The sequence below is a fragment of the Salvelinus fontinalis genome, chromosome 36, assembly GCF_029448725.1.
Source record: "Salvelinus fontinalis isolate EN_2023a chromosome 36, ASM2944872v1, whole genome shotgun sequence".
NCBI classification, from domain to species: Eukaryota; Metazoa; Chordata; class Actinopteri; order Salmoniformes; family Salmonidae; genus Salvelinus; species Salvelinus fontinalis.
In genome coordinates this window covers 20,239,010-20,263,614 of record NC_074700.1, presented here as the reverse complement: position 1 = coordinate 20,263,614, position 24,605 = coordinate 20,239,010, and the positions used below count along the sequence as shown (strand labels likewise).

The 24,605-nt window shown below is 44.1% G+C and overlaps 1 protein-coding gene across 2 annotated transcripts in view; it reads right to left on the bottom strand.

The window, feature by feature from the left end:
- Positions 1 to 18,623, bottom strand: part of LOC129835391 (phosphofurin acidic cluster sorting protein 1-like) — a 77,076-nt gene extending 58,453 nt beyond the window's left edge. Inside the window, exon 1 of one of the 2 annotated variants that reach the window (XM_055901030.1) lies at positions 18,106 to 18,623. In XM_055901030.1, coding sequence (XP_055757005.1) covers positions 18,106 to 18,260 — 155 coding nt within the window. In that variant the 5' untranslated portion in view covers positions 18,261 to 18,623. The remainder of the gene's footprint in view (positions 1 to 18,105) is intronic. The other variant, XM_055901028.1, reaches the window with a different exon arrangement.
- Positions 18,624 to 24,605: the final 5,982 nt, after the last annotated feature.

The window sequence follows — 24,605 nt, the reverse complement described above, 5'->3', positions numbered from 1 at the left end:
TAGCAGCTGCCAGGCCCTCAGCACTGCAGAGTAAAAGTCTGAGAGACCAGCTGTACTCAGACTCTCCAGCTGACATCAGTATGGTAGAGCAGTCTCTGCACCACCTTTAGTCGGAATGCTGCCACCCTGCTCTCCAGTTCCACCAGGCCCTGTCCTCCTTCGTGTACAGACATATACAACACCGCCCTCAGCCAGTGATGACCCGACCAGAAAAAGCAGACCGGCGGGGGGTTGAGAACAGCCAGTCTTGACACCACTGCCTGTGACAGCCCCTCCCAGTTCTTCCTGACCCACCTCTACGAGCCCAGGTACACCCCCAAAATGTCAAGCCCTTCACAACCCCACTGCAAACCACCTGAAAGCAGAGGGGCCCTATCCCTCCATGCCCCACATAACAGAGCATTGCTCTTGCCCCATGACTAGACCCAGCCTCATCTACACCACCATCCATAACATGACTAGACCCAGCCTCATCTACACCACCAGCCTGACTAGACCCAGCCTCATCTACACCACCATCCATAACATGACTAGACCCAGCCTCATCTACACCACCATCCATAACATGACTAGACCCAGCCTCATCTACACCACCATCCATAACATGACTAGACCCAGCCTCATCTACACCACCATCCATAGCATGACTAGACCCAGCCTCACCTACACCACCATCCATAACATGACTAGACCCAGCCTCATCTCCACCACCATCCATTACATGACTAGACCCAGCCTCATCTACACCACCATCCATAACATGACTAGACCCAGCCTCATCTACACCACCATCCATAACATGACTAGACCCAGCCTCATCTCCACCACCATCCATAACATGACTAGACCCAGCCTCATCTACACCACCATCCATAACATGACTAGACCCAGCCTCATCTACACCACCATCCATAACATGACTAGACCCAGCCTCATCTACACCACCATCCATAACATGACTAGACCCAGCCTCATCTACACCACCATCCATAACATGACTAGACCCAGCCTCATCTACACCACCATCCATAGCATGACTAGACCCAGCCTCATCTACACCACCATCCATAACATGACTAGACCCAGCCTCATCTACACCACCATCCATAACATGACTAGACCCATCATCTGCTGCCTGCGTCTCATGGCCCCCTGCACGTTGACCTCGATTTCCCCCACTGGCGCTTGTACCCTCACCTTGTCTACAGCCTTTATGTGGGCACACAAAGCTCTTATGCCCCAAATCCCTACACTCAAAACACCGTAGACTATCTGTGCTGGCAAAACCTGCATAGAGCCCCTCCCCATGCCTCACATTAAAATGCACATTTAGCTGTTGCTCATTGTTATTCAGAAACATAAACACTTGCCTCTGGAATGAAACAACGTGCTTAACGGCATCTGCCTGAAAACCTGCCAACAGTACACGGAAACCGCTAGCAAACTTACCAAAACCACTCAGCTCTTTACGGATTTGATCATCTGTAATAGACGGAGGCAGATTCGCAACTACCACTCTAGTTGAAGGATGCGGAATGTATAAATTCAGCTGCTTCCTGTTGGCCGACTGCAAACAGAACCTCCTCCACCTTAACTCCATTCTCAGGTACACATCTGAATCCATGCCATAACGACAGTGTCTCCTCCGCACTAGGCTGCGAAGCATTCGCGCACACCATTCAAACCCCAGGAAACTCTGTCCTCTTCCACCCTAACTTCAAAAAGAAAAACAGCAAGATGCTGCCACCAGCTTTACCGTAGCGATGGAGCCAGGATTCCTCCAAACTCCCAGCAGGCTGTGTGTGCCTTTTACTGAGGAACGTCTTCCCTCTGGCCACGCTACCATAAAGGCCTGATTGGTGGAATGCTGTTGAGATGTCCTTCTGGAAGTTTCTCCCATCTAAACAGAGGAAGCTCTGGAGCTCTGTCAGAGTGACTGGGTTCTTAGTCACCTCCCTGACTAAGGCCCTTCTCCCCCGATTGTTCTGTTTGGCCGGGTGGTCAGCTCTAGTAAGAGTCTTGGTCGTTCCAAACTTCTTCCATTTCAGAATGATGGAAGCCATTGTGTTCTTGGGGACCTTCAATGCTCCAGACTCCTGTCTTGGTGCGCTACGGACAATTGTTTTGACCTCATGGCTTGGTTGTTGCTCTGACATGAACTGTTAACTGTGGGACCTTATATAGACAGGTGTGTGCCTTTCCAAATCATGTCCAATCAATTGAATTTACCACAGGTGGACTCCAATCAAGTTGTAGAACCATCTTAAGGATGATCAATGGAAACAGGATGCACCTGAGCTCAATTTCGAGTCTCATAGAAAAGTGTCTGAATACTTATGTAAATAAAGTATTTCTGATTATTATTTTTCATACATTTGCAGAAATGTCTAAAAAACAGTTTTTGCTTTGTTATTATGGGGGATTGTGGATGAGGGGAAAACATGTATTACATTTTAGAATAAGGCTGATACGTAACAAAATGTGAAAGAAATTAAGGGGTCTGAATACTTTCCGAATCCACTGATTCGATTGGGTGAATTACCACAGTGTTCCATCACAGCAGCAATATTTGTGACCTGTTGCCACAAGAAAAGGGCAACCAGTGAAGAACAAACACCATTGTAAATACAAACCATATTTATGTTAATTAGTTTCCCTGTTGTACTTCAACTATGTGTAAATAATATGACATTTGAAATGACTTTATTCTTTTGGAACTTTTGTGAGTGTAATGTTTTCAACAAATATTGTTTATTTCACTTTTGTTAAGATAGAGAGAGAGAGAGAATGTTTATGTATTTTCCCTTTTTTATTTTAACTATTTTCACATTGTTACAACACTGTATATAGCCATAATATGACATTTTCAATGTCTCTACTCATTTGAAACTTTTGTGAGTTTAATTTTTACATTTCATTTTTTATTCTTTCACTTTTGTTTATTATCTATTTCACTTGCTTTGGCAATGTAAACATATGTTTCCCATGCTAATAAAGTCCCTTAAATTGAAATTGAATTGAGAGAGGATGTGTGTGTTGTTCTGTATGTATGGCAATAAGACTGTGTCTGGTCCTCATGCTGTTTTGTTGAGTGAGTCAAGGTGGGATTAACAAGGGAGCTATTGTCAGCGCTGTCTGCTGTTAGTAAAAAAAAATATTTAAAAAATATATGTTTTATTGTCACGATTTATTGTCACTCCAGATAGGTGCAGTGAAATGTTTTACAGGGTCAGCCATAGTAGTACAATGCCCCTGAAGCAAATTAGGGTTAAGTGCCTTGCTCAAGGGCACATCAACAGATTTTTCACCTTGTTGGCTCGGGTATTCGAACGCTCTAAATGCTAGGCTATCACGCACACACACTTCCTGGCCTTTCATTAAAGCGATTAGAGATTAATGTCCAGAGCCCACGTCTAATCCTGTTTAGAACTCCACTGTGAGATCATGGCATGTAGTGTGACCAGCCTTGTGTGTGTGTGTGTGTGTGTGTGTGTGTGTGTGTGTGTGTGTGTGTGTGTGTGTGTGTGTGTGTGTGTGTGTGTGTGTGTGTGTGTGTGTGTGTGTGTGTGTGTGTAGGTTCTTCTATCTTGCCTTGATGACAGCTTTGCACACTCTTGGCATTCTCTCAACTAGCTTCATGAGGTAGTCACCTGGAATGCATTTCAATTAACAGGTATGCCTTGTTAAAAGTTCATTTGTGGAATTTCTGTCCTTCTTAATGCTTTGAGCCAATCAGTTGTGTTGTGACAAGGTAGGGGTGATATACAAAAGATGGCAATAACGCTATTTGGTAAAATACAAAATCCATATTGTGGCAAGAACAGCTCAAAAAGGCAAAGACAAACGATAGTCCATCATTACTTTAAGACATGAAGGTTAGTCAATACGTAAGTTTCTTCAAGGGCAGTCTCGAAAACCAAGCCCTATGATGAAACTGTCTCTCATGAGGACCGCAACAGGAATGGAAGACCGAGTTACCTCTGCTGCAGAGGATAAGTCCATTAGAGTTACCAGCGAAAGAAATTGTAGCTCAAATAATGCTTCACAGAGTTTAAGTATATATTTTTTTAACAGACACATCTCAACATCTACTGTTCAGAGGGGACTGCGTGAATAAGGCCTTCATGGTCGAATTGCTGCAAAGAAACCACTACTAAAGGACACCAATAAGAAGAAGAGACTTGCTTGGGCCAAAAAAACATGAGCAATGGACAATAGACTGGTGGAAATCTGTCCTTTGGTCTGATGAGTCCAATTTTGAGATTTTTGGTTCCAACCGCCGTGTCTTTGTGAGACGCAGAGTAGGTGAACGGATGATTTTCGCATGTGTGGTTCCCACTGTGAAGTATGGAGGAGGAGGTGTGATGGTGTGGGGGTGCTTTGCTGGTGACACTGTCAGTGATTTATTTAGAATTCAAGGCACACTTAACCAGCATGGCTACTACAGCATTCTGCAGCGATACGACATCCCATCTGGTTTGCGCTTAGTGGGACTATAATTTGTTTTTCAACAGGATAATGACCCAAAACACACCTCCAGTCTGTGTAAGGGATATTTGACCAAGAAGGAGAGTGATGGAGTGCTGCATCAGATGACCTGGCCTCCACAATCACCCGACCTCAGCCCAATTGAGATGGTTTGGGATGAGTTGGACTGCAGAGTGAAGGAAAAGCAGGCATCGAGTGCTCAGCATATGTGGGAACTCTTTCAAGACAGTTGGAAAAGCATTCCAGGTGAAGCTGGTTGAGATAATGCCAAGAGTGTGCAAAGCTGTCATCAAGGCAAAGGGTGGCTATTTGAAGAATCAAAAATCTAAAATATATTTTGATTTGTTTAACACTTTTTTGATTACTACATGATTCCATATAGTTTAGATGTTTTGATGTCTTCACTATTATTCTACAATGAATAGACCCTTGAATGAGTAGATGTGTCCAAACGTTTGACTGGTAGTGTATATAATGTGACCGACTGACCATATCACAGTGTATCAACTTTGCTGTCAATCACAGTGTTAGTAATGACATATTATTATACTGGACTCTCTCACAGAGTACTGTTGTATGTACTGTAACTGCATATGACTGTAACTGTATCACAGTGGATCATATTCACACACACACCGTAACACCCAGTTGTGGGCCTCTGCCAGATGAGAGGATAGGATTCCACAGTAATGAGATCTCTTTCAGAAGCAATGAACTGAAGACACACACACAGATCAGGTGAGGACAGGAACAAAAGCAATCCACCACAAAAACCTCTACATTAACAACCCTACAACTCAGCCAGGGTTACCATTAGCCGGTAACAGCTAGCTTTTGGCCGATATTTTTTTTTGAAAAGCTGATTAATAAAATTTGCGCAGGCCAATTGTCCGGGAGAAGAAGGAAAAGTCCAATTACGAAATAATGCTTTTTAGCATATTCATTGATGTAAATACCAGTCGATGGAAAAACGTTTGACTGGTCATGTTTTTCAGTCCATGGGTAATTTGCATAATTTAGCGGAATAATTAAATTGACACCTGTGTACAGTATATTCTTTATGCACAGTTGAAGTCGGAAGTTTACATACACCTTAGCCAAATACATTTAAACTCAGTTTTTCACAATTCCTGACATTTAATCCTAGTAAAAATCCCTGTCTTAGGTCAGTTAGGATCACCACTTTATTTTAAGAATGTGAAATGTCAGAATAATAGTAGAGAAAATGATTTATTTCAGCTTTTATTTCTTTCATCACACTCCCAGTGGGTCAGAAGTTTACATACACTCAATTAGTATTTGGTAGCATTGCCTTTAAAGTGTTTAACTTGGGTCAAACGTTTCGGGTAGCATTCCACAAGCTTCCCACAATAAGTTGGGTGAATTTTGGCCCATTCCTCCTGACAGAGCTGGTGTAACTGAGTCAGGTTTGTAGGCCTCCTTGCTCGCACATGCTTTTTCAGTTCTGCCCACAAATGTTCTATAGGATTGAGGTCAGGGCTTTGTGATGGCCACTCCAATACCTTGACTTTGTTGTCCTTAAGCCATTTCGCCACAACTTTGGAAGTTTGCTTGGGGTCATTGTCCATTTGGATGACCCATTTACAACCAAGCTTTAACTTCCTGACTGATGTCTTGAGATGTTGCTTCAATATATCCACATAATTTTCCTCCCTCATGATGCCATCTATTTTGTGAAGTGCACCAGTCCCTCCTGCAGCAAAGCACCCACACAACATGATGCTGCCAACCCCCTGCTTCACGGTTGGGATGGTGTTCTTCGGCTTGCAAGCATCCCCCTTTTTCCTCCAAACATAACAATGGTAATTATCGCCAAACGGTTCTATTTTTGTTTCATCAGACCAGAGGACATTTCTCCAAAAAGTATGATCTTTGTCCCCATATGCAGTTGCAAACCGTACTCTGGCTTTTTTTAATGGCGGTGTTGGAGCAGTGGCTTCTTCCTTGCTGAGCGGCCTTTCAGGTTATGTCGATATAGGACTCGTTTTACTGTGGATATAGATACTTTTGTACCTGTTTCCTCCAGCATCTTCACAAGGTCCTTTGCTGTTGTTCTGGGATTGATTTGCACTTTTCGCACCAAAGAACGTTCATCTCTTGGAGACAGAACACGTCTCCTTCCTGAGCGGTATGACGGCTGTGTTGTCCCATGGTGTTAATACTTGCATACTATTGTTTGTACAGATGAATGTGGTACCTTCAGGCGTTTGGAAATTGCTCCCAGGGATGAACCAGACTTGGAGGTCTACAATTGTTTTCTGAGGTCTTGGCTAATTTCTTTAGATTTTCCCATGATGTCAAGCAATGATGCACTGAGTTTGAAGGTAGGCCTTGAAATACATCCACAGGTACCTCCAATTGACTCAAATTCTGTCAATTAGCCTATCAGAAGCTTTTAAAACCATGACATAATTTTCTGGAATTTTCCAAGCTGTTAAAAGGCACAGTCAACTTAGTGTATGGAAACTTCTGACCCACTGGAATTGTGATACAGTGAATTATAAGTGAAATAATCTGTCTGTAAACAATTGTTGGAAAAATTACTTGTGTCATGCACAAAGTAGATGTCCTAACCGTCTTACCAAAACTATAGTTCGTTAACAAGAAATTTGTGGAGTGGTTGAAAAACAAGTTTTAATGACTCCAACCTAAGTGTATGTAAACTTCTGACTTCAACTGTATCATATTTATCACACGAATAAAGAGCGGAAAATCTGTCAGACAGTGTGAGAGCTGCTGCTAAAGCATCTCAAACAGGAAATGCATCAGCACGTCACACACCACTTTGCAATGAGCTGGAGGCAGTATGAGCTAGTCAGCATGAGCTGGAGGCATCATGAGCTGGAGGCAGTATGAGCTGGAGGCAGTATGAGCTAGAGGCAGTATGAGCTGGAGGCAGTATGAGCTAGAGGCAGTATGAGCTGGAGGCAGTATGAGCTAGAGGCAGTATGAGCTGGAGGCAGTATGAGCTGGAGGCAGCATGAGCTGGAGGCAACATGAGCTGGAGGCAGTATGAGCTGGAGGCAGCATGAGCTGGAGGCAGTATGAGCTGGAGGCAGTATGAGCTGGAGGCAGCATGAGCTGGAGGCAACATGAGCTGGAGGCAGTATGAGCTAGAGTCAGCATGAGCTGGAGGCATCATGAGCTGGAGGCAGTATGAGCTGGATGCAGTATGAGCTAGAGGCAGCATGAGCTGGAGGCAACATGAGCTGGAGGCAGTATGAGCTGGAGGCAGTGTGCATTTTGAAAACATATACACTACATGGCCGTTGAACATCTCATTCCAAAATCATCTGCATTAATATGGAGTTGATCCCCACTTTGCTGCTGAAACAGCCTCCACTCTTCTGGGAAGGCTTGTTGGAACAGTACTACGGGACTTGCTTCCATTCAGCCACAAGAGCATTAGTGAGGTCGGGCAGTGATGTTGGGCGATTAGGCCTGGCTCGCAGTCAGCATTCCAATTCATCTCAAAGGTGTTCGATGGGGTTGAGGTCAGGGCTCTGTGCAGGCCAGTCAAGTTCTTCCACACCGATTGTGCACAGGGGCATTGTCATGCTGAAACAGGAAAGGGCCTTCCCCAAACTGTTGCCACAACATTGGAATCGCCTAGAATGTAATTGTATGCTGTAGCATTAAGATTTCCCTTCACTAGAGCTAAGGGGCCTAGCCCGAGCCATGAAAATCAGCCCCAGACCATTATTCCTCATCCACTAAAGTTTACAGTTGGCACTATGCATTCTGGCGGGTAGCGTTCTCCTGGCATCCGCCAAACCTAGATTTGTCCATCGAACTGCCAGATGTTGAAGCGTGATTCATCACTTCAGAGAACAAGTCCAAAGCTTTACACCACTCCAGTCGACGCATGGCATTGCACATGGTGATCTTAGGCTTGTGTGCGGCTGCTCAGCCATGGAAACCCATTTCATGAAGATCTCGATAAACAGTTATTGTGCTGACGTTGCTTCCAAAGGCAGTTTGGAACACGGTAGTGAGTGTTTCAACCGAGGACAGACCATTTTTACGCGCTACGTGCTTCAGCACTCGGCGGTCCCGTTCTGTGAGCTAGTGTGGCCTACCACTTCGTGGCTGAGCCGTTGTTGCTCCTAGACGTTTCCACTTCACAATAACAGCACTTACAGTTGATCAGGGTACCTCTAGCAGGGCAGAAATTTGACAAAATGACTCGTTGGAAAGGTGGCATTATATGACGGTGCCACACTGAGTTCTTCAGTAAGGTCATTCTACTGCCAATATTTGTCTATTAAGATTGCATGGCTGTGTGCTGTCAGCAACAGCTGTGGCTGAAATAGCCAAATCCACTAATTTGAGGGGTCCATATACTTTTGTATATATAGTGTACTTAGTGTACTTGTTTGGAACCTGAATGTTTTACTACATATTTTGAGGCATGTCTTACCTTGCTTCAAAGTAGCCTAGCCAAAATTAGACCATTTCTGTGGAGGCAAATATTTTATAGCAACTTTCTTTCATTTTTTCAAAGGCACAATCCTAGTCATATTAGCAACCCATTGTGTCACGACTTCCGCCAAAGTTGGTGCCTCTCCTTGTTCGGGCGGCATTCGGCAGTTGACGTCACTGGCTTTCTAGCCTCCACCGATCTATATTTCTTTTTCCATTTGTTTTGTCTTGATTGTACACACCTGGTTCCCATTACGTTTTTATTATTTCCCTATTTAACCCTCTGGAGCCATCATGGTTTTGTGCGTGTTTATTGTTGTCAGTTGTCTCGTTATTGTGATTCTGGATTCTCCTTGTTGTAAGACTATTTTGAGTAAAGTTACTATTATTACTCATCTCTGTGTCCTGCGCCTGACTCCACCTTACCCACATCACCTAGACTTTGACACCATGTTAGTTGTTGCATATTAGATCTCCCCTAAATTTCGAACATATATTTTCATCTCTGACAACAGTGTTTTCCCGCTAAGTGCATTACGGAACCAACATTCGCGCGTAGTCTACTGCCTTGTGCACATTGATGCGCATATAATGTGAAGAAATAATAGCTTATCAACATTTAAAGCTCAACGTTCTGATCTGTTGCATCAGACTCTTTGCTTTTTAACGTTTTTTAATGTATTTATTGTGTAGCCTAGGCCTACAGGTTGTATGAATTTGGGATCGCCCACAACTGTCCCAGTCTGTTTGGGATAGGCTGTTTCTTTGTCGAAAAGCTGACCAACGTTATACACGTCAGCTACTGCAGTGACAGAAATGACTGCAACACTCAACAAAGAGCTGCAGTTAGTTTCAGAGTGGGTGGCAAGGAATAAGTTAGCCCTAAATATTTCTCAAACTAAAAGCATTGTATTTGGAACAAAACACTCACTAAACCTGAACTAAATCTTCTAATAAATAATGTGGAAATTGAGCAAGTTGAGATGATTAAACTGCTTGGGGCAAGACTAGATTGTAAACGTTCATGGTCAAAACATATTGATACAACAGTAGCTAAGATGGGGAGAAGTCTGTCCATAATAAAGTGATACTCTGTCTTCTTAACAGCACTATCAACAAGGCAGGTCCTACAGGCTCAGGTTTTGTCGCACCTTGACTACTGTTCAGTCGTGTGGTCAGGTGTCACAAAAAAGGACGTAGGAAAATTGCAATTGGCTCAGAACAGGGCAGCACGGCTGGCCCTTGGATGTACACAGAGAGCCAATATTAATAATATGCCTGTCAATCTCTCTTGTCTGAAAGTGGATGACAGATTGACTTCATCACTACTTTTATTTATGAGAGGTACTGACATGTTGAATGCACCAAGCTGTCTGTCTAAACTACTGGCACACAGCTCGGACACCCATGCATACCCCACAAGACATGCCACAAGAGGTCTCTTCACAATCCCCAAGTCCAGAACAGACTATGGGAGGCACACAGTACTACATAGAGCCATGACTACATGGAACTCTATTCCACATCAAGTAACTGACGCAAGCAGTAAAATTAGATTTAAAAACAGATTAAAAAACACCTTATGGAACAGCGGGGACTGTGAAGCAACACAAACATTGGCACACACACACACACACACACAATAACATACGCACTATACATACACATGGATTTAGTACTGTAGATATGTGGTAGTGGTGGAGTAGGGGCCTGAGGGCACACAGTGTGTTGTGAAATCTGTGAATGTATTGTAATGTTTTTAAAATTGTATCAACTGCCTTAATTTAGCTGGACCCCAGGAAGAGTATCTGCTGCCTTGGCAGGAACTAATGGGGATCCATAATAAATACAAATACAATACAATAGGTAGATTTTTCTAAAACGAGGGATAGTAAATTTAAATAACAACCTAGTGATTTTGCTGTTCATTACTCGTCTTGTTGGCTGAGGAAAAGTACATCTTCAAAGTGAGCATCAGAATTAGGTAAGAAGGACCGCACATCGTTGCATCCTCGACTTGCATGTTCTGTTAATATGACCATCATCTAAATGTGATTTCTGTCATTCTGAGCACCGTGGGTGGATGCCCTAGTCAGGTTACTCACCCAACGCATATGGGTCCGGTAAATTTCTCAAATGTCTGGCAAATTAAAATGCTGCCGGTCAAATGACTGGCGACACATTTTCCCAGCGGAAACAGTGATCTCAGCATACAGCAGCAATACCATCTACATGAAACAAACTCAACCAGACAGTCTCCTATCACGTCTACTGTTCACCAGCGCCAAACCACACCGAGATACGGTCCCATTCTCTAACCTTATCCTAGGAGTGTACACTTGCTCACTACCCATAAAAGCTTTAGCTAAACGCAATGAACTGATGTAAGCATTCCTTTTATAGCCATTAGGAGGGAAGGGAATGAGTGTACACTTTAAAGAGAAGAGCAGAGAATGAAGGAGAGAAGAGTAGAGGATGAAGGAGAGAAGAGTAGAGGATGAAGGAGAAAAGAGTAGAGAATAGGATGAAGGAGAGAAGAGTAGAGGATGAAGGAGAGAAGAGAATAGGATGAAGGAGAGAAGAGTAGAGGATGAAGGAGAGAAGAGTAGAGGATGAGGAGAGAAGAGTAGAGAATAGGATGAAGGAGAGAAGAGTAGAGAATAGGATGAAGGAAAGAAGAGTAGAGGATGAAGGAGAGAAGAGTAGAGGATGAAGGAGAGAAGACTAGAGGATGAAGGAGAGAAGAGTAGAGGGTGAAGGAGAGAAGAGTAGAGAATAGGATGAAGGAGAGAAGAGTAGAGGATGAAGGACAGAAGAGTAGAGGATGAGGAGAGAAGAGTAGAGGATGAAGGAGAGAAGAGTAGAGGATGGAGAGGAGAGTAGAGGATGAAGGAGAGAAGAGTAGAGAATAGGATGAAGGAGAGAAGAGTAGAGGATGAAGGACAGAAGAGTAGAGGATGAGGAGAGAAGAGTAGAGGATGAAGGAGAGAAGAGTAGAGAATAGGATGAAGGAGAGAAGAGTGGAGGATGAAGGACAGAAGAGTAGAGGATGGAGAGAAGAGTAGAGGATGAAGGACAGAAGAGAATGACAGTGGAGCGCGAAGGGAAACATCAGACCTCTCTGCCATTCATCTGAGCGGAAGAGCGAGCAGTGCCCCGAGCAGAGCACCAGTCCTTCTTAATCGGTTGTGTGTGTGTGTGTGTGTGTGTGTGTGTGTGTGTGTGTGTGTGTGTGTGTGTGTGTGTGTGTGTGTGTGTGTGTGTGTGTGTGTGTGTGTGTGTGTGTGTGTGTGTGTGTGTGTGTGTGTGTGTGTGTGTGTGTGTGTGTGTGTGTGTGTGTGTGTGTGTGTGTGTTAAGGGCAGGGCTAGGCAGGAGCTGACTATGTGGTCAAGTGTAGCAGACACCCTATTTTGTCCCCAATGTTGTGGTGCAGGTTGATTAAAGCACAAGAGAGCCGCAGCATACAGCATATGATCATATGATATTACTTAATTCACCTAGTATTTGTCATTGACACAGCTCAGCTGTGGATATCACTGCAATAGCCTAGCATCTTTTCCGGGGGGGGGGGGGGGGGGAGGATCGGACATGGCTACTGTATCACTCGTCATACACAGTGACAACCCAGGCTAGTAACCCAGGCTAGCAACCCAAGACCCAGCCACAGCTCCAGACCTGAGCTCCAGACCCAGCTACAGCCCCAGCTACAGGCCCCAGCTACAGACCTCAGCTCCAGACCCATCTCAGCTCCAGACCCAGCTACAGCCCCAGCTACAGGCCCCAGCTACAGACCCAGCTCCAGCCCCAGCTACAGACCTCAGCTACAGACCTCAGCTACAGACCTCAGCTACAGACCCAGCTACAGACCCAGCTACAGGCCCAGCTACAGACCCAGCTACAGACCCAGCTACAGACCCAGCTACAGACATCAGCTCCAGGCCCCAGCTACAGACCTCAGCTCCAGACCCCAGCTACAGACCTCAGCCCCAGCCACAGGCCCCAGCTCCAGCCCCAGCTACAGGCCCCAGCTACAGACCTCAGCTCCAACCCCAGCTACAGACCTCAGCTCCAGCCCCAGCTACAGGCCCCAGCTACAGACCTCAGCTCCAGCCCCAGCTACAGACCTCAGCTCCAGACCTCAGCTCCAGCCCCAGGCCCCAGCTCCAGCCCCAGCTCCAGCGCTCAGCTCCAGCCCCAGCTCCAGCCCCAGCTACAGGCCCCAGCTCCAGACCTCAGCTCCAGACCCCAGCTACAGACCTCAGCTCCAGACCTCAGCTGCAGACCTCAGCTCCAAACCTCAGCTCCAACTCCAGCTATAGACCTCAGCTACAGACATCAGCTACAGACCTCAGCTACAGACCCCAGCTCCAGACCATCAGCGCCAGACCTCAGCTACAGACATCAGCTCCAGACCTCAGCTCCAGCCCCAGCTACGACGAGGGACAGAGTTGACTACAGCTCAGCAGTAGAACTCATCCAACCGTCCGTTCTGTTCCACTCCTCTGGGCTGGAGTCACAGGAATTTCCCTTGGTTCATGCCAGGGCCTTGTGCTTCAACAACTCAGTCGGCAGGAGCAGGAATCCCAACCATCCCCTTATGTCAACTCTCAGGCTGCGTCCCACGTGGTACCCTATTCCCTATGTAGTGCACTACTTTTGACCAGGGCCCATAGGGCTGTTAAAAAGTAGTACGCTATGTAGGGAAAAGGGTGTAATTTGGAACTGACTCCAACAACTGACTAACACACTTAGTAATGGGAATGTTTCATTATTTCAATGCCACATACAGCAGAGCTATATTAACAGCTACATTTAAGGTTTGGTGGTGATCAGCTGAAACACATGGCAGGCCGGGTAGGCTATTTTTGTCACTGGGATTATTTGGTTTGGGAATAAAATAAATGTTGTTTCACCCCCCGAGCAGGGTGTGAGTTTGAAGAAAGTCAATGAAGAGAAAAAGCAGTGAGAATGAGATGGTTGGTGACAAGCGCTGGTGGTGATTGTGACGCTGCAAAAACATGGTCAATTGGAGAAAGTAGGTTACTGTAGTGTATACTGATCAAGGACCAGTTTAGTTCCCCCTTCAGCATAGTTCATTAAGGTAAAGTGGCAATAAAGACTGACCCTGGAACTGACCTCACAGAGGCACTTTTAGTCAATGCAAACAACACGCAAATTGTGGGTAGACAGGAAGAGGAAGAGGTTTCAGCTACAAACCTCTACAGTGAGGAAATTCATGATCCAGGTTTCTGCAACAATCACAATGACAAGACACCCTGGGCCTGTCTTGAGACACACGTGATGGCTCTTACCTCCTCCCCTCCTTGAAGTGACCACATATCTCCAGGGGTGAAAGTAAGGCGGTATGTTTCAGAACGGCGTCCCGGCAAAATAAATTGCGGGGGTAACGCCGTACCGGTAAAACATGAGCCTATCACAATAATTCAAACAAAATGTCAAGAAAACTGTAGGCTATTAGACAACTTTTGATCATGTCAGAGGCATGAAAAAATGAGCGAATGGACTTGAAAACTGGTGATATAGCCTGCGTTCCAAAATGCCATGTGGTTCGATGAGAACACCAATGCAGAGACAGGTGGCCGACACCGAGGCGCACGCGGACTGCAGTGGACGCCTACATTCTGGCCTAATGACAATTCTGGCCTAATAGACAAGTAAAGGAGCCCTTTGAGGTGATTGTTTGACAATCTGATGATGGTTGTGTTTATGCCACAGTAAAAGCTCATGCATTTTTGAATGTTAAATACCACATATTTACAACTAGGCCCACAGAGATCCTATTGAATTAATAGGGATTCTATATGGAATACCATGACAAGCCCATCATTTTTTTAAGGACATATAGGAGGTCCCGTACAAAGAAGAAATGAATTCTACTTTCACCCCTGCATATCTGACAAGATTGGACAGGTGAAACTCAGGGTTCTCTAGCACAGTCTAACGATCTAGGCTGCATTGCGTCAGATCAGTGATTGCCTCATGGAAAGAGAGAAAGAAAAGAAGGAGGGAAGAAAGAAAGAAGGGGAGAAAGAAAGAAAGAAAGAAAGAAAGAAAGAAAGAAAGAAAGAAGGGGATGTATTTCTCAGAATTCAGCTTCACTGTTTGTTTCTCTGCAGTGAAATAGAAGAAGGAGTGATGGACCATGACCTGCTTAAGCATGAAACTGTGCAGATGCAGCAAGGTGACATCACTATGCACTGAAATATGAAATAGTCAACAAACCTCCCCAAACAATGGAGACCTTTTCTAGCCTTAGTAATAATCCGAGACAGGACGTCAAAGTGACAGAGTAAGGACACAGAATGGATATTTTAGAGGACAACTCATCTACACACTTAACCCAAAAAAGCACTTGACAAAAATAGTGAAATGCACACCGTCAAAGCACACTCAAAGGCTTTAGTTCTAGACGAACAAAGCTCTAAAGCTTTTTGAAAAGGAGAATTAGAAAGCACAGTACTAAAGCCCATGTGATCACGCGTTTATCAGTCCTATCTCATGCAGTGGCATCTCGGTATCAGAGTTTCTGCACTACGGTTATGATATGGTTATTATATGGTAATGAAGTTACTATGATTCTTCTTTTTTATATATATATTTGAAGGGATTTCCAGGTTTTATTGAACAGATAGCGAGAGAGAGAATGACCGTGGGGAAAGATAGAGAGGTTGTGTCAAAGGATTCGAACCTACGCCGATATAGCCAGGGTCAGTGTGCTAGCTTAGCATGTAACAAACCTACGCCGATATAGCCAGGGTCAGTGTGCTAGCTTAGCATGTAACAAACCTATGCCGATATAGTCAGGGTCAGTGTGCTAGCTTAGCATGTAACAAACCTATGCCGATATAGTCAGGGTCAGTGTGCTAGCTTAGCATGTAACAAATCTATGCCGATATAGCCAGGGTCAGTGTGCTAGCTTAGCATGTAACAAACCTATGCCGATATAGTCAGGGTCAGTGTGCTAGCTTAGCATGTAACAAACCTATGCCGATATAGCCAGGGTCAGTGTGCTAGCTTAGCATGTAACAAACCTATGCCGATATAGCCAGGGTCAGTGTGCTAGCTTAGCATGTAACAAACCTATGCCGATATAGTCAGGGTCAGTGTGCTAGCTTAGCATGTAACAAACCTATGCCGATATAGCCAGGGTCAGTGTGCTAGCTTAGCATGTAACAAACCTATGCCGATATAGCCAGGGTCAGTGTGCTAGCTTAGCATGTAACAAACCTATGCCGATATAGCCAGGGTCAGTGTGCTAGCTTAGCATGTAACAAACCTATGCCGATATAGCCAGGGTCAGTGTGCTAGCTTAGCATGTAACAAACCTATGCCGATATAGCCAGGGTCGGTGTGCTAGCTTAGCATGTAACAAACCTATGCATATATAGCCAGGGGCAGTGTGCTAGCTTAGCATGTAACAAACCTATGCCGATATAGCCAGGGTCAGTGTGCTAGCTTAGCATGTAACAAACCTATGCCGATAAAGCCAGGGTCAGTGTGCTAGCTTAGCATGTAACAAACCTATGCCGATATAGCCAGGGTCAGTGTGCTAGCTTAGCATGTAACAAACCTATGCCGATATAGCCAGGGGCAGTGTGCTAGCTTAGCATGTAACAAACCTATGCCGATATAGCCAGGGTCAGTGTGCTAGCTTAGCATGTAACAAACCTATGCCGATATAGCCAGGGTCAGTGTGCTAGCTTAGCATGTAACAAACCTATGCCGATATAGCCAGGGTCAGTGTGCTAGCTTAGCATGTAACAAACCTATGCCGATATAGCCAGGGTCAGTGTGCTAGCTTAGCATGTAACACTGCCTCCCTCAACTTGCTTCTGACTGGGCTTGAACCAGGGTCCTCTACCTTGAGAACACACGTGACCGCCCGCTTGACAACTTGGGAACCGATTGAGCTATACAAACGGTTCCAAATGGATGGCTCCATCGGCAACATTTCTAGCTAGCCGTGGAGAGAGATTACGGTACGTTCTTGACTACTTTACGCCGACACTGTTAACATGTGTGCCAGAGGTTGCAGCATTACCTCTAGTCCACACTGTGATACTTCTTTAGGCCAATGTTATGTTACTAGGATAGTGTAATTCTGTAGGAGCTGTCTATGGCCATTGAAAAGGGGGTAGATGTTTAAACATACACACATACCAATGAGCACATCAAGTGTCATATAGCATAAGAAACTGTAATACGGCAGAGAGGGAGGAAATGAAAAGATAGAAAGATAGAGAAAGAAAGATGCAGACAGTGGCCTCTAAACTACACACACACACACACACACACACACACACACACACACACACACACACACACACACACACACACACACACACACACAAAGGGGGATCTTGGGAATGTGTTCATAATAAGCATGGATCAATGTTAGGTGTGTGCTTTCCTGGCCACTCTTCCATTACATGGGATCAATACTACCCTATCTGGATAAACCCCCCAAAAAGAGGATTCTATAACATCAAAATCTACCTTATCAATTGATAATGACTGTAGAATATTGCTAAAACCACCGGCAATATTTGAATCGAAATCAAATGGTGGAGCCTTGCGCTACGGGATGAAATACATCCAGACAGACAATTGTGTTCTTAAAAAAAACAGTTTTTTTCTGTAAGCCATGTCACCTGAATGACCAGTGGTGCATTTGATATGGTACTTCCCCCCTAAATACCACGACCTACTGAGACATACAGAGCAAGTAGTAGGCCTACCATGTGCCTGAGGGGGGCATGTACATAAAATATACATTGTTAGAGAATATCAAGAAGACTCTGCAGTAGAATGTGTACTAGCCTATATATATGATTGCTACATGTCTGGGTTGACCAGGTAAACAAGACAACAAGATTATTGCAGGTTGGCAATGCATTATCATGCTCAGACACCTAAAACAATGCATTATCATGCTCAGACACCTAAAACAATGCATGCTTCCTATGTCAACCACCTATAGAGAATTTAAGAGCGTTTTTGGTAGTAAAATCACAAGTAAACACATACTGTTAGGCTACATAGGCGTCTTTAAGCCTTCTGCAAACGGTGCTACTTTGTGTAAACACAGACCAAACAAGAAACCAACAGACAGACAGAAAAGCAACTATCTCCTCATACTCGAATGCTCCTACCTCGGCACACAGCTTGGCGAAGAGCGGTCCACTTCCCAGGTGGCGTAGAGGTTCATGTGGACCGGGCGATTCGAGGTGATCGTGACCGGTTTGGAGGGCTGCACGTGCGGGGAAGGGGCACCTCCAGTCCGCGGGAGCCCTCCTCGCTCCGACATCACGGAGGTATGTTAGCTAAAAGGGTTTCAAACGAACGGGTTTAATAGCCTGTCTTCTTTTCCCTCTGCCTCTTCGTTGCAAAACCTACGATGTGCGTGAACAGTTTGGCTAGTGAATGCGTAAAAATGTTCGTCCGTGCAGTCGAAAGTTAATCCTTCTCCTCTATAGAATAACTATTATTTTGGTTGTACTAGATGGTAACATTACTGTCAATGTCCTTGCTTTCACAGCGAGCGAACCCTCTTTCTTTCTCTCAACTTGTTTCTGGATGTGTAATGTATCGGTGCAGGAAGCAAAAATTTCTCAACCAAGGCAAGTAGCACAATGCATGAGCAAACAGCTACGCCTCTTGTTAAAGACGTAGCCTACGCGTCGATTCCTTTGCAGGAGAGGGGAGATAGAGCGAGAGAGAGAGCGATATGAGAACATAATAATAACAGTGTAATAACAAGCCCTCCCTCAAAATTCTGCTTTTAAAAGGTTAAAAGTTGGTTAATTAAGAAATGATTATCACTCAGGTAAAACTATATATAAATAAATTGTATCAGTCAAAAAAACTAAATTGATTAATCAATCAATGTGAATGTTTTTTTTTTTTACTTGTAGAGCACCTCTTTCCAAGCTCATTCATCGATTGCAACCATATGGATAACTTAAAAAGTGTTGTCCTCAGAGGTGTGACTGGTGATGAATTAAAGGAATTTCCCCAGTATGACATGCTTAGAGGTCTTCTATTTAGTTTTGATATGTTTTAAAAGTCCCCCATTCCGAACATATGAGTGGGGGAATTCCACCCCTAAAGGGATTTAATCAGCTCAACTCAGGTTAGTACTAGCTTCTGATAGTATAGGCTAGTCTTCCATTCCAAATGGCACACTATTTCCTACATAGTGTCCTACTTTTCAACAAAGCCTTATGGGTCCTGGTCAAAACTAGTGCACTAGCTTATATAGGTGATAGGGTACCATTTAGGACGCTAACATTTGTGACTCAAAGTCTTTCCCCATACTATCGCGCCGTCAGTAAAGATGTTAGGATGCAAAATCGGTTAGGCCTACATGAGCTCAACTTCGTTGCGTCACACGACCTTGAGAAATGTTTACTGTGCACGTGTTGACTAACTTTTCCCTCCCTTACAGTACTAGGCTACTTCAGGTAGACTTAGGCCATACCTATTACTGAGTTATCGAATGTTCATGGTGTCTATAATATAGGCTAGGCCTATCGCGTTGGCACTAACAATGCGATTTTATTTTATTTGTTACAATTTTTTTTTAAACAATGCGATTTGGGAACGTACTGCGCTTTGATGTAGGGCCTATTGCAAAGGAGGGGTGGCGCCCATTTTAGGCCAGTCTGGCTACTGTCTGGTTAGAATATGAATCACTCAGGTATTGTCATTTGATAATCAGACACACACGTATCACGACTTGAACCAGCTTGTAGTGGGATTTATTTTCATTAATTTTACTATGCGTAATTGTCATTTGCAATGAGCTTGTTCAGTGGTGGAGTGGAGGGTATGAGCAGGTATATGCCATATATCCAATTATCTTTAAGTGGGCATTGTGTATACTCACATCTTAATCCACACTGATACGAATCAAAGAAGTGTAGTGGAGGTATACACCGTATCAATTAATACGGCTGATGGAACAGATCGGAATGTTTAACTTAAAATGTTGAAAAACTATTATTTATTCATATTTTAGGCGCATCAATGTACCAGCAATGTACACTCGGCAGTGCGTGAATGTCCCAAAATGCAATTTGTGGGAAAACTGTTCTAAAATTAGCACCGCACAAGCAATCAGTTTCATGAACAGAGATAGAAAATCCGTTAGAAAGAAGCGGGAAATAAAGATGCAACAAATATCATCGGTTGCTAATACGATTAGGATAATGCCTTTGGCTGCTAGACAATGAAAGCATGTTGGGTAAAAAATAGAACGGGAGAACGCATATGAATAAGATAAAATAATTGCCTCCACGTCTCAATGGTGGGATTTTGGAGCAAGGTAAGACATGCCTCATAATATGAAGTAAAACGTCCAGGTTTCAAACAATTACAGAACAGGAAAAATCTAACAATGCTAATGATAGGTCTAACCGTCTTCTGGTAGATGGAAAGGCTTTCCTAAAAACTGTCTCTATTAAATGTTAACTAGCTAGAAAGTAGCCTAGTACCTGTCAGAATGATATCATGATTATTTGCGTCAACCCAGTGGCAATTTGTTTCGCAAACACAATCTCATGAGCCACAGAAACACCACTAATCAAACAGTAGCGCTAGCTAGGTGCCCTTACACTAGAATTAAAGGGTAACCCCCCCCACAAAAAATGTCTTAATTTTTTTTCAAGACTTCAAAAGTGGTCTCCTGATGTGGTTTAAGCATTGTTATGGACTCTTAGAACATACAATTTTGTTATTTTTCTGAAAAAAATAAAAGTGACTTTGAGAACGAAAATCTGAAACCTGTGAATTTCTGACTCAGTTTATCTGTTTCAATAGTAGGTCTACTATTAGCCTACAGTACAGTACAGCTTGGGTTGGCCTGACTGAAAGACCAATATAGGATTGTTCATGTTAGGTCATTCAGAGTGTATGTCACTGTTTCTCATAGAATTTTTCACACAGTGCGCCTTTCCTCGGACCAGGTGGTCCGTTTAAAAACATTTAGGAAAAATGAGAGTGTACCCATTTCTCCAGCCACCACTACACCGCTCAGCTTGTTATCATGACGACATCAGTTTCAAGCTTTAATGTCACGTGCACAAGTACAGTGTAATGCCTTTCTTGCAGCTCTAAACCCAACAATGCAGTAATCAATATCAACGTAGTACTAAAAATAACATAAGGTAGAACAAAACTACACAAAATATTTAAAAATTAGAAATAAGAAGAACAAGAGAAATAAGCTAATTAATCATACTATATACAGGGTCAGTTCCAATACCATATTTACAATGTGCAGGGATACTGGAGGTATAGAGGTAGATATGTAGAGGGGTAAGGTGACTAGGCATCAGGACATATGATAAACAGAGTACCAGCCGTGTATATGATGATTGTATGTGAGTGTTTGTGTAGAGTCAGTATAAATGTGTGTGCGTGTTATGTGTGTGTCTGGGTGTGTGAGTGTGCATAGAGACAGTGCAGAAAATCTAATAAAATACGATTGTCAACTCAGACAGTCCATGTAGCCATTATGTTAGCTATTTCGCAGTCTTATGGCTTGGGGATAGAAGCTGTTCAGGAGCCTGTTGGTTTCAGACTTGATGCACTGGTACCGCCTGCCATGCAGAAGCAGATTGCCAATAAGTGGTAAGGAAACAGTGTTAGACTAGATCTAGTCAATGGTGCTGGAGGTGGGCAGGAGCTCACCGGAGTGGAGTACCGGCACGGAAAATGTTCTACTGCTTCAGCGCCTGTTCCTCTAATAGAATATAAGATCAAAAGTATTGTGGAGCTCCTGCCCCTAAACGTAAACAGTACCACCACCTATTTCAGTCCAAGTCAAGCACTGGATCTAGTCAAAGAGACTATAAGTACAAAAGTATGTGGACAGCCCTTCAAATTAGTGGATTCGGTTATTTCAGCCATACCCGTTGCTGGCAGGTGAATAAAATCGAGCACATAGCCATCTCCATAGACAAACATTGGCACTAGAATGGCCTTACTGAAGAGCTCGGTGACTTTCAACATGGCACCGTCATAGGATGCCACCTTTCCAACAAGTCAGTTCGTCACTTTTCTGCCATGCTAGAGCTGTCCCTGTCAACTCTAAGTGCTGTTATTGTGTAGTGGAAATGTCTAGGAGCAACAATGGCTCAGCTGCAAAGTGGTAGGCCACACAAGCTCACAGAACGGGACCGATGAGTGCTGAAGCACTTGGTGCGTAAAAATCGAGCGTAAAAAACTACCTCTGAAGCAACATTAGCTCAAGAACTGTTCGTTGGGAGCTTCATGAAATGGGTTTCCATGGCCGAGCAGCCGCACGCACACAAGCCTAAGATCACCATGCGCAATGCCAAGCGTTGGCTGGGGTGGTGTAAAGCTCGCTGCAAGTGGAAACATGTTCTCTGTGATGAATCACGGTTAACCATCTGGCATTCCGACACAAATCTGGGTTTGGTGGATGCCAGGAGAACGCTACCTGCCCGAATGCATAGTGCCAACTGTAAAGTTTGGTGGAGGAGGAAGAATGGTCTGGGGCTGTTTTTCATGGTTCAGGCTAGTCCTCTTAGTTCCATTGAAGGGAAATCTTAATGCTACAGCATACATTGACATTCTAGACAATTCTGTGCTTCCAACTTTGTGGCAACAGTTTGAGGAAGGCCCTTTCCAGTTTCAGCATGACAATGCCCCCGCGCACAGAGTGAAGTCCATACAGAGATGGTTTGTTGAGATTGGTGTGAAAGAACTTGACTGGTGTGCACAGAGCCCTGACCTCAACCCTTTCAAACACTTTTGGGATGAATTAGAACCCCGACTGCGAGCCAGGCCTAATCACCCAACATCAGTGCCCAACCTCAATAATGCTTGTGGCTGAATGGAAGCAAGTCCCTGCAGCAATGTGCCAACATCTAGAGGAAAGCCTTCCCAGAAGAGTGGAGGCTGTTGTAGCAGCAAAGCGGGGACCAACTCCATTTTAATGCTCATGATGTTTGACGAGCGGGTGTCCACATACCTTTGGTCATGTAGTGTATGTGAGTGGATCTTCAATCTTCACACAAGAGCCCATAATGACAAAGCAAAAACAGGTTTTTAGAAATGTTCACAAATTAAAAACTGAAATATCACATTTACATAAGTATTCAAACCCTTTACTCAGTACTTTGAACCACCTATGGCAGCGATTACAGCCTTGAGTCTTCTTGGGTATGATGCTACAAGCTTGGCACACCTGTATTTGGGGAGTTTCTCCCATTCTGCTCGGCAGATCCTCTTAAGCTCTGTCAGGTTGGATGTGGAGCGTCGCTGCACAGCTATTTTCAGGTCTCTCCAGAGACGTTCGATCGGCTTCAAGCCCAGGATCTGGCTGGGCCACTCAAGGACATTGAGAGACTTGTCCCAAAGCAACTCCTGCATTGTCCTGTTGGATGGTGAACCTTCACCCCACTCTGAGGTCCTAAGCACTCTGGAGCAGGTTTTCATCAAGGATCTCTCTGTACTTTGCTCCGTTCATCTTTCCCTCAATCCTGACTAGTCTCCCAGTCCCTACAGCTGAAAAACATCCCTACAGCATGATGCTGCTACCACCACCATGCTTCACCGAATGGATGGTATTGGCCAATTGATAAGCGGTGCCTGGTTTCCTCCAGAAGTGATGCTTGGCATTCAGGCCAAAGACTTCAATCTTGGTTACATCAGACCAGAGAATCTTGTTTGTCAGAGTTCTTTAGGTACATTTTGGCAAACTCCATGTGGGCAGTCATGTGCCTTTTACTGAGGAGTAGCTTCCATCTGCTGCAGAGATGGTTGTCTTTCTGGATGATTCTCCACAGAATAACTCTGGAGCTCTGTCAGAGTGACCATCATGTTCTTGGTCACCTCCCTGACCAAGGCCCTTCTTCCCAGATTGCTCAGTTTAGCTAGGCAGCCAGCTCTAGAAAGTCTTCTTCCATTTAAGAGTGATGGAGTCCACTGTGTTCTTGCGGACCTTCAATACTGCAGAATTTTTTTGGTACCCTTCCCCAGATCTGTGCCTCGACACACTTCTGTCTCGGAGCTCTACGGACAATTCCTTCGACCTCATGGCTTGGTTTTTGCTCTGACATGCACTGTCAACTGTGGGACCTTATATAGACAGGTGTGTGCCTTTCCAAATCATGTCCAATCAATTGAATTTACCACAAGGGGACTCCAAGTTGTAGAAGCATCTCAAACATCCGGAAACAGGATGCATCTGAGCTCAATTTTGAGTCTCATAGCAAAGGGTCTGAATACTTATGTAAATAAGGTATTTCAGTTTAATTTTATAGATTTGCCAACTTTTCTAAAAACCTGTTTTCACTTTGTCATTATGGGGTATTGTGTATAGATCGATGAGGGATAAAAATAATTGAATACATTTTAGAATATGGCTGTAAAGTAACAAAATGTAGAAAAAGGGGTTCTGAGTAGTTTCTGAATGCACTGTTCATGGTGGTCATTTAGCAGATGCCTGTATTTCAAGTAGACTAGCCAATATGGTCCTGTATTGTTCACTTGGTGGAGCATTGGCTGTAGGATCGTTTCCCGGGACCACACATGCGTCAAATGTATGCACACATGACTAAATCGCTTTGGATTATAGCGTCTGCTAAATGGCATACATTACATAATATAGTCATTCTTTATA